This window comes from Silene latifolia, chromosome 8 (genome assembly GCF_048544455.1).
Source record: "Silene latifolia isolate original U9 population chromosome 8, ASM4854445v1, whole genome shotgun sequence".
NCBI classification, from domain to species: domain Eukaryota; kingdom Viridiplantae; phylum Streptophyta; class Magnoliopsida; order Caryophyllales; family Caryophyllaceae; genus Silene; species Silene latifolia.
In genome coordinates this window covers 19383624-19394638 of record NC_133533.1, presented here as the reverse complement: position 1 = coordinate 19394638, position 11015 = coordinate 19383624, and the positions used below count along the sequence as shown (strand labels likewise).

The 11015-nt window shown below is 36.6% G+C and overlaps 2 protein-coding genes across 2 annotated transcripts; both read left to right on the top strand.

Annotated features, from left to right (window-relative positions):
• Window positions 1-520: 520 nt before the first annotated feature.
• Window positions 521-5051, top strand: LOC141596553 (ATG8-interacting protein 1-like). Its single transcript, XM_074416758.1, has 3 exons — window positions 521-723; window positions 3030-3851; window positions 4596-5051. Exons 2-3 carry the CDS (start codon window positions 3048-3050, stop codon window positions 4695-4697), a joined length of 906 nt encoding a protein of 301 aa, XP_074272859.1. The 5' UTR covers window positions 521-723; window positions 3030-3047; the 3' UTR covers window positions 4698-5051.
• A 2296-nt stretch (window positions 5052-7347) lies between these two features.
• LOC141596551 (cytochrome P450 86A2) lies at window positions 7348-10690 on the top strand. Its single transcript, XM_074416757.1, has one exon. It carries the CDS (start codon window positions 8725-8727, stop codon window positions 10294-10296), a length of 1572 nt encoding a protein of 523 aa, XP_074272858.1. The 5' UTR covers window positions 7348-8724; the 3' UTR covers window positions 10297-10690.
• Window positions 10691-11015: the final 325 nt, after the last annotated feature.

The following is an 11015-nucleotide window of genomic DNA, read 5'->3' as shown; positions in this document are numbered from 1 at the left end:
CACGGTGTCATGACATCATCGAGACTTGTCTCCATGCTGTTAGAGATTGTGGGTGGGTTGGGGGAGTTTGGGATGGGTTGGGGTGTGAAGTTCATATAATGTTGCGGGGGATGGATTTGAGAGGCTGGATAGAGGAGGTTTTGCGGGCACTAGACTAGCGTAGCAGGGTGGTATTTATGACAGGATGCTGGACCATCTGGAAAAGGAGAAATAAGGCAATCTTTGAGGACGGAGAGTGGCAACCTGATTTTGTTTTATTTAATCTATTTTAGATGGACTGTTTTAAATGAATTTAGGTGTCTTGGACAAAAAATTATTGACGATTTATTCTCAAGTCATCTCCACAACTAATTTACTAGCAAAATCACCAAAATCTCCTCCAATTATCCAAAACAAATCAACATCAAAACGACCTCTACAAACTCTTATCTACTAAAAACTAGCAAAAACAACATACTTTTCTCTCTAAACACGCAAGTTACAAACTTCCTAATAACCGGTCAGTCCACTTAATTACCTCACTAATTTGCAAACCCTAACCTACACCTGCCAGTAAAAATAACCGACATTCTTCTGCTCCAATTTTCCTTTATTTTTCCCATCATTTCCCCTTTTATTTTATTTTTTCCGTTTTTTCATTCTCTTCGCGTTTTCCGAGGAGTTCTCATCTCTTACGGATTTCCTTCGATAATTCATCATCCGCGATTTTGTTCCGATAATTCTGTAAGTCTTCAAATTTCTCTCTCCTAATACCCTAATTTTTACTATCAATCAACAAATTATCTGTTCAAATTTATGATTTTGACTTCGAAATTAACAAATTGAGCGTACTATTATTGAATTTTGATCAACAGTTGTTGAATTGTTAGTTGAAATGACGATATTTTAGTACTATGATTGCGTTTATTGATGATGATGTTCATGTTTGATTAATTTAGATCACGTATACGTTGTTTAATTTTGATTTGCGGTTGTATCATAGTATAAATTTCATGTTTATTTGGAGTTTTTTTATTTATGATTTTGGACTTGATGTTATGCTGATGCTGATGTATACTTCAGAGTAGTTTCGATCAATCGTAAGTCTTATGAGAGACCGTTTCCTATTATTTATCGTTTTTGTTGTGCTATGTCGAATTTTACCTTCAGTTTATATGCTCCTGCAGATGAAATACGGAATTTGATATCGGAATTTAGGTCATTAGTTGTATCCTCACTGCAAACATGTTGCCCTTGCTGTGTGTTCACTGTAGTTCAAGTTTTTATTTATTTGTTTGCGTGATTGAGTTTTAATTATTCGTTCAGAGTGAAAATGAATTATCTCACGCATAAACTCAGTGGTGGAGCGAGGGGGTAGCAGGGGCTCTCGCCCCCGCGGGAGGATGAAAACTTTGAAATTTTTAGTTAAAACTTCCATACTCTTTTTTCAACTTTATCTTATACCATTACTTGTTCACCGCTAAAATTTTCCGTTCCCTAAGTATGGCACCGTCACTGCATAAACTGTGTGTACTGTATAGTGATAATAATTCTCAGAACTTTGGAAGTAAACATATCTGAAGGGTTCAGTAGTAAGTTTTCAAGCAAAGAAAAAAAAAGAACAGATTTGAGCACAACTCCATTGCCGTGGTGTTCTTTATCCCCTAAGCGAGAGTTTTGTTGACATAACATATTGTGATAGTGGGTGGAGTACCTCTTTGACCTAGTGTAAGATGCAATTGTGACATGAAATGTATTAAACACCATTGATTACTACACCAAAGCAACTGTGAAAACTAGGTTAAAGAGTTCTTCATTTTTTCTTGGGTTTTTTGTCAGAAACTACCTTTTATTTAGGGTCATTTGTGAACAACTACCTTTCATTTTTTTTTTTGGCTTTCAACTACTTTTTTTTTCTTCATTTTGTAAAAGACTACCAAAAATCCACTTCCGACGAAAAAAAGTCAACTTTCCGGCGTTGACTTACCTTTTCCATGTTGAATCTACTCTTTACTTCATAACTTTAATAATCGACGATAAAGATTGATTAAACCCAGCATTAATCACCTTAATTTGTTTATCCCTTGCCCCAATCAAAGTCCTAATCACCGAAACAAAATCACCATCCACATTAATTTGAACATGGTAAATAAATAATTCTTAACAATAATGATCTATCATGGATTCACTCTTAGGATCACTTGTGTAATATCTCATTAGTTTTCTTATACCCGCCATCTTTGCCATGAAGAGATAAAGAGGATACTTTAATATGACTTAAATGGACATTAGGTTGATGAACCATGAGTAGTCTATAGGGTTATTGAAATGTAAGAGTGAAGGTGAAGATGGCAGTAAAGGTGACAACGGAGATAGAGAGGTAGATTGAGATGGTTGATGTGTTGGTATTGCTTGGAAGAACTTTTGTTAAGGTGTTGGGCATGGAGATGAGCATTTTCGGATTTTGTTGGGTGAACAAAGGTAGAAATATGGGGTATGTGTGTGAAAAAGAGAGAAAAGAGCAAGTCAACGCCTGAAAGTTGACTTTTTTTTGCCGGAAGTGGATTTTTGGTAGTCTTTTACAAAATGAAGAAATAAAAGGTAGTTGAAAGCCAAAGAAAAATGAAAGGTAACCACAATTGACCCTAAATAAAAGGTAGTTTCTGACAAAAAACCCTTTTTTCTTGGATTTCGTATAGTGGAACTAAAAAATCCCAGTAATTGTGGCCTGTGAGGAATTGTGTTACGGAAAGACTTGCTAATAATAATTCTAATATTGCCCAAATTCAGCATTATTCATCGCCATAGATGGTTGACAAAACCTCCAGATTATTGCATGCAATTACGATAGGGAAGTAGATATGCATTATAACAAAATTCGCTTTTTTAGGAGAGAAAATGAAAGCAAAAACGCAAGCTTATGTTTTGATACTTGCTACATGCGCTGTGTGCCTGTGTGTAATGCTGTAATCCTGTATGTTTTTTGGAACTTGACATGTGTACAATTAATTTTGCTGATCTCCTTTGCGTTGCTTGTTTTGATCCTTAAGACACTCTGACATTCAAAGATGGCTAATAATGAGGAGGGAGAGGAAACTATATCACATGAGACTGCCGAACATGAGGAGGGAGGGGAAGCCATTGTGCGTGGAAACGATTGGGAAGTTGTGTCACTGACAGCATCAGCGTATGCTGCAGCTCCTGGTCCAAGAGGAGTTGAATCAATTTATGAGGATAGTGATACTAAAGTAAGTGGCAGTGATGAAGCAGAAACTTCTCAGGCTCTGTTTATGTCTGGCCATTTTGTTTTCCCACCAAGTCAACATGAGAATTTGCCCATTGTGCCTGCAAAAACAGAAAAAGATGTTAAAGAATATGATTTTGTTAATGAAATGAATGTGATGAAAGAGTGCCAGTCTGAGGGGAAACTTGATGACGAATGGAAGTTTCAAGGGTTGGATGTAAATGAGTTCAATGAACCAATTGCTCAATGTGGGCTCAAAGTTGATGACAAAGAACAGGATCTGTACGGTACTGCAAAACTTGGTTCATTTCATACTGCAACGGTGATCTGTAATCCAGCTGCTTATGACCACAGTCCAATTGCGAGTGATCTAGTTGAAGCATCTTTGGATGTGATAGATCCAACTTATCTTATATCTCAGTCTCCAAGATTTGTTAATGAGGATGAAGCTGACAACTCTGAGCTTCCTTGTGAAGCTTGGTGGAAAAAAGGAATGGCCTCCTTATGCGCTCAAGCCAAACAGACGAGTGCATTTTGGTCTGTTTTTATTGCTGCAGCAGTAATGGGTCTTGTCGTTCTTGGACAGCGGTGGCAGCAGGAGAAGTGGCAAATGAGTCTTATCGATGAGGTACCTAAATAGTTAAATGTTACTCCCTTCATCCCATTTACTTTCCCCCTCTCCCCTCTGAATTTGGCAGTCAACTTTGACCGTTGTTGACCTTTATTTCTCACCGTATACGTTAGTTGTTTCGATATACTCCGTAACGAATGTGTCACATTGACATTATAGACATTTTACCTTCGCATATGCCTGGAGAGATTAATGATCAAAATTAACCATCGTAGTAAGCAGACAATAAAAATAGGATGTAGATATATTTGGATTCACTTCCTTTATTTGTGCGGTCCTGGATAAAGTTACAGATCTAACGTGAAAGAATTCTGAGTACTGCCTTGCAAGAATATAAAATGTGTCTTTTTTTGTGTGTGGATACAAGATTTAGGGTTCATCAGTGTCTTTAATCTGCATATCACTCCATTAATAATTGAAAATTTCATTTATGGTCGAGAAATTGGAGCTCAGCGTATAGAGTCTGCTTAATTCCTTCAGTTGGTATTCAGAGTTCCACCCACTAAGTGTCACATGTGATTTTCCACATTAATAAAGAGTTTCCTGTTGTCATGGAGATTTCGATTTTGGTTAAGCATTTTTTTCTGAATTTTGATCCACCAGGCAGTGTTTAATTGGCGTCCTCGATGTATTAGTCTCTTTGAATTAGCTGTCTATCTATGCTTTCGATTTGAGACTCAATCAGGTTTTCCATAAATTTATTCTTTTTGTATTCACTCTAGTTACTTAATATTATTCCAGAAACCAGCAAGGATTTTACCACGCTTCAAAGATGTGATTGCTGGCGGAAGTCACCGTGCTACATTCGTTACAGCTGCTTCAGCTGCCTCAGCAGAGCTTTAAGATCGGGAATATTTGTGTGAAGAGATGGATGCTAGATTGTTGTTCTGGAATGGAAATTCAGACGTAAGGACTCGAGACGAACTTCTGGAAACAGGAGCTGTGTAGCTTTTTACTCCTACCACTGAGAACATAGTTCACTGGCTTTTCGTAATTTTATTAGCTGTATATATATAATCAGTATTGCTAGTCGGAATGTTAGGTTATGCTTATGGTTCCTTTGAATTGGCTTTGCTTCTATGGAGAAATGAACGCGATCTCACATAATCGATCCTCAAGGTATCTTCATATGTACAGGCTTCTTTGAGAAGTTAAAACAATATCTTCGTAAAGCTTAAGTTGCTGAAAACACTTTTCTAATTTCTTAATATTGTACTCCGTATGGTATATTCACGAGTGAGATGGTATCAGATCTATTATCTTGTGTAAAGTTATTGTACGAAGGGACCAAGATTATTCTTATCATTGTCACATGAGGTTCCAATATATTCTCATCCAAACCAAAGGTAACGGTTGTTTTACCACACTTGCCGAAAATTTGATATTCTTATAGTATTTATGACGATAAATCAAACAGATTTCACATGACTATATTTTGTCTCATAGATTAAAGATAATATCAAATATTCCCTACGACCATAAATAGTGCCAAAAAGCAAGTGTTACTTTTGGTTTGGATGAGGGGGAGTAATGTTGTACACGGGTACACGCGTTTAGTGCGAAGGAGAGATTTTTGATGTAGAAGTAGTTCAAGACCACTCACAATCTCTTTTTTTATTTCCACTTCTAGTTTAATCGAGCGTGAGAGCCATCTTAAGTTACAACGGTCTTAAGCAAGAGCAGTTAATTAAAGTCCGGTTTTTCATAGAAAAATATATTTTAAATGGTTAAAGTATATGAGTTAGGCAAGTCTAATGTAATATTTTTTCATAGAAAATAAATTTAATGGTAAAAAGAGGTAGTTCAGGCGAGGTCGGGCAGTAAACCTAGTTCAATTTATACATGAAACATTCTAATTATTCTATAATAATCTACTAATTAATAAACACTCTTTCTTAATTCTGTTAATTTGAAGTGATAATCAAATTTGCTACTAAACTGCTAACGTCATCCGCTATTATGAATCTGCTTATGCTATTTGCCAAACAAGGCCTACAATTAGATATTAGTGGCATTTATTATCAGCTAAATGCAAAAATCACACAGCCCCTCTCACAATATATAAAAAAAAAAAAAAAAAAAAAAAAAAAAAGAGAGAGAGAGAGAGAATATATTCTGTATTAATAATGTGGTTCCCCTTATTAACGTGGAGGAGTAAGTGTTGAACTGTACAGAAAAACCGAATGAATGAAACGTAATGCCTTGGTAGATGGTTGTTTGTTACAAGTAGCAAGGAAATTTAACAAATTCAGTAAAGTGCCAATAAATTTTAGTTCAAAATAACTTGTGTACTAGTTTTGAATATTACAAGTTATACGTAGTATGTAAAATGATTAGCGAAGACATTAGAAATCTAAAGATTGTGTCGATGTTGTAGACTATAATAAGTACGAAATACTTCCTCCGTTTCATGAATTATGATCCTCTGTTTGAAGTTTTGAACAATAAAAATTATGATATGAAACGGGATGCCATATTTTATAAAATTATATTTTCAACAAAAGAAATATACATTGAAATTAAAAATAGAGTAAAAATGTGGTTTCGAGACCATAAAAAGTCAACCGGGAAGAGAAGGATATATATATTGGTTTTCATTTTTGATCACGGAATCAATTATCAAGACATTATCATTACTATATAAATACGGCTGAAACCGACTCACAATTGATTATTGTAATTTTTTTTAATCTTACGAGGTTATTGAAAAAATACTCCATAATATTGCGGAAAAATAGGAATATATATCTGAATATGTGATGTAATTTGTGATGGTATATAACTAGTCCTAGATTTAATATCGTAACACCAACGAAAGTCAAAGATAGAAGTGGCTAAGGATGTCATACCATACGGTTTACGAAACAGGCAACCTGTAATACCTGCTTTCTTTCAGTTGGACAAAAGCGTTATACCTATACTCCCTACTTCTGCAATCCTTCATTTCTTATAACAATTCTTTCAATTGGATTCTCTCCATTTATGCCTCTCTCCATTTCCTTCCATTTCTTATTAACGTTCATGATTTGATTTTGAAACGATCCAACGATTAATTATTTGGTGAGTTGGAGGATAAATAATGATTTAATATTATTGTATTAGAGGAAATGGAAAGAAATGGAGAGAAAAAGAATTGGAGAGGATCCATACTCCAATTCTTTCTATTATACACTTCAACAAATTCTTGTTAAGACGGTTGTATCCATTTTAAGCTTAAGACGGATCAACTAGTATAAATAAGATAAAAAGCCTAATGAATGGGAAATAGCAAAAGATTTATCTTATATGCTCAAGTGGGGATCGTATTTTACTCGTTAAGGGAGACTAACTGATAAGTACGGTTTATTTTTGTTGTTGGTCTCTTTCAATATACTTTAGCAAGAACATGAGACTAATGTAACAACATGCATAAACAAACTAATAAACTTCTCCATGAAATTCTTACACGGTTCTATAAATTCTTTAAGTTGGTGGCTCACCCATTCCTAACCTATACTATCTATATCTTCTCCTCTCTTCTTAAACTCTTCCTTCCAACTAAATTTTCCAAGTTTTACTACAAACCCATATCCTAAAATCGATCATTTTCCTCGTCAATTTTTTCATGATCGAGTTATAGTCGTGTACTGTCCGACAGTCTCACACAAAAAAATTGCAATATAACCATCATTTTTCCCCATGAAGTTTTTCATGATTAAGTTATAGTCGTGTGCTGTCAGACTGTCTTACACAAAAAATTGCGGTTGTCTTAGTTTACTAACTACACAACCCAAATAAACCCTAGCTAGCTAGCTATTTTCCAAACCAACTTCCTATGAAATTATATGGTTAAAGCACATTTATGTATTGGTGATTCAAATTAAAAGCTCTTTCTCTAGACAATTATTTACTCCCATCAATACTTTTCCAATCAAACAAAAGGAGGAGTGGGCAAGTTTCTCAACTAAAACCATTAACTACCTTGTTGTATGTGCATTCAATGCCTTCACTTAAAACTTCTGTTCAAGTAGGTGGTTGGCAATTACAGGCTAGCTAGTGAAGGCTCTCATGTTAATGTTTGCACCTCAAACTTTGTGGTACGACTTTTACGGTTTACTTGTCGATTGTATGATCAGGGTTAAGGTTGCATACATCTGAGCTTCTACTCCTATATATTACAATTACTCGAAGGTACTGAAATAACGTCGTTTTATATTTTTAAACTTTAAAAAAAACTTCTCGTAGTTATTATTTCAAGACCACAATTGTAAAAAGTCAATACTATTCATTAAATTTAAGTTCAGAAATGGTTATTGGTTATTTGTTATACTAGTAAGACACTAATAAGTGTAATAAATCCAATCAATCAAAAATTCTTTTGGAAAAAAATAGGGTGGGTGAAATTTAAGAACTAACAACTGGCCTTAGTAAATGCTCTGTTTTCTCTTTGATATTTATTACCCATTTGTCAATTTCTACCCATTTATATATTTTATCTCTTTCTCTTACTCTTTCACAAAAATTCCCTTATTTCTTCTTCACATTCATCTCTTCTTTCATTCTTCCTCCTCATCTTCTCTGTCTCCCCTTCTTTGCTCATTTTATAGTGATTTTTCTTCATTTTTTTCAGGCCATTATCTAGGTTTTCGAAGAATTATGCATGCACGTATATCGCGGTAAAACATGCAATTTTTGCAAAATCTTTTGGTGAAGTCATATTTGAGCTTAAATCTCTAGGAAAATCTTGCACAAGTGTACCAAAGTTTTGATTTTTCGAAAAATATAATTCTTTGATTAAAATAACCTACATTGTGTCATTTTCTTCCTTTTCTTGTAAATTTTGGTTTTGGTTAACCTCCTAAGTCACTTCACAGTGCAAGCCCACAAATAAATGGACATTCTTGTTGGTTTACTTTTGTTTACTCTAGTCACAGCATACTTGCTGTGGTTCACGTTCATTTCACGCGCATTGAGAGGCCCACGTGTCTGGCCCTTATTGGGCAGCCTTCCGGGTTTAATCGAGAATTTCGATAGAATGCATGACTGGATGGCTGAGAATCTCCGCGCGTGTGGTGGCACTTACCAAACATGTATATGTGCCATCCCTTTCTTGGCCCGTAAGCAAGGTCTTGTGACCGTCACGTGTGACCCGAGGAATCTGGAGCACATACTAAAGACTCGGTTCGACAACTACCCAAAAGGTCCAACATGGCAAGCTGTTTTTCATGATCTACTTGGCAATGGTATATTCAACTCAGATGGTGACACATGGCGCTTCCAAAGGAAGACAGGTGCTCTTGAGTTCACGACCCGGACCCTCCGACAAGCCATGGCCCGGTGGGTCAACAGAGCTATCCACAATCGGCTTTGCCCGATTCTTGAATCTGCTCAAAGCAGAGCCGAGCCAGTTGACCTCCAAGATCTCATGCTACGGCTTACATTTGATAATATTTGCGGCTTGGCTTTTGGGAGGGACCCACATACACTTGCGCCGGAGCTGCCGGAAAACGGCTTTGCGACCGCTTTTGATCAAGCCACGGAAGCCTCCCTACAACGGTTCATTTTCCCTGAGGTTATATGGCGTCTCAAGAAATGGCTTGGGCTTGGAATGGAAGTCACTTTGAGGAGTAGCATTGTCAACATAGACAAGTACTTGTCTGATGTCATCGAGACACGTAAGCAAGAGTTGATGAGTAGGCAAAAGGATTATGATGACTTGCTTTCTAGGTTTATGAAGAGGAAGGAATATTCATCCTACTCGGATAAGTTCTTACAATACGTGGCATTGAACTTCATCCTAGCTGGGCGTGACACGTCCTCTGTGGCAATGAGCTGGTTCTTTTGGCTAGTTATTCAGCATCCAAAGGTTGAGGAAAAAATCCTGCAAGAAATAAGCAGTGTTTTAATGGAGACACGTGGAAATGATGTGGCAAAATGGGTAGAGGAGCCGCTGGATTTTGATGAGGTGGACCGTCTAGTGTACATTAAGGCGGCATTGTCAGAAACCCTAAGGCTTTACCCTTCTGTGCCGGAGGACTCAAAGCACGTGGTGGCTGATGACGTGTTGCCAGATGGTACATTTGTGCCAGCTGGTTCATCGATATCATACTCTATATACTCAGCTGGGAGGATGCAGAGCACATGGGGGGACGATTGCTTAGAGTTCAAGCCGGAAAGATGGTTGTCCCCTGACGGCAAAAAATTTACCATGCACGATCAATTCAAGTTTGTGGCGTTCAATGCAGGGCCCAGGATTTGTCTCGGCAAAGATTTGGCATACCTTCAGATGAAATCGGTGGCCGCCTCAATTTTACTACGTCACCGACTCTCTGTGGCGCCTGGACACAAAGTGGAACAGAAGATGTCATTGACGCTGTTCATGAAGTATGGACTCAAGGTGGTTGTGCAACCTAGGGATTTAACCAAGGTGGTTTCATTGGGTGAAGCAGAGAAGAAAGTTTAACTTCTCAAGTTAAACAAAATTGGTAAATTTCTTTCACATTTGGTAATTCTTTTTCACTATGGTGAGCCAAAATTGACGGTGAGAGGTACGTTACATTTAATATACAGGTCGGTCAGCAGGGGAATCATATACAATACATGATTTCAATAATTACAGCACACAGCTGTTTGGCCTTGCAATTCATGAGAAAATTGTTACTACTTCATTTTGTACTCAAATGATCATTTAAAGCCATGTGCTATTTAGGCCACCCTAGCGTGATAACATCACAAGGTTAATGGCTCCTTGTGAAAATTTGTTCAGGCTATTCTTTATTTCAATTTTGTTTTTGTTTTTTTAATGATTTGTAATTATATTTATCATATCAATAAAATTACTATATATCAATTTCTTCCATGTACTACGCAAGATTTATAGGTCTAAAATGAGTGCAACGACCAATACACAGTTGTATGACGAGTCTAGGCCTTGTTTTTCCAACAAATAAAAGAGCTATAAGTATTAATTTAGACTACAAAAGCTGGAACATAACTGCAAAATGACTAGACTAACCTTTGCCGACTGTTATTCAAGAGTACGAAGGGTATTCGGTGATGGCATAGTCATTTTCAACTCCCTTGACATAATTGTTTACCACTCTGTCACTTTGCCATCTGAGATGGCTGATGGGGACTGTTGGGAAAGTACAGTCAGGTTGTCATCCTTTCAGTCCGGGATAT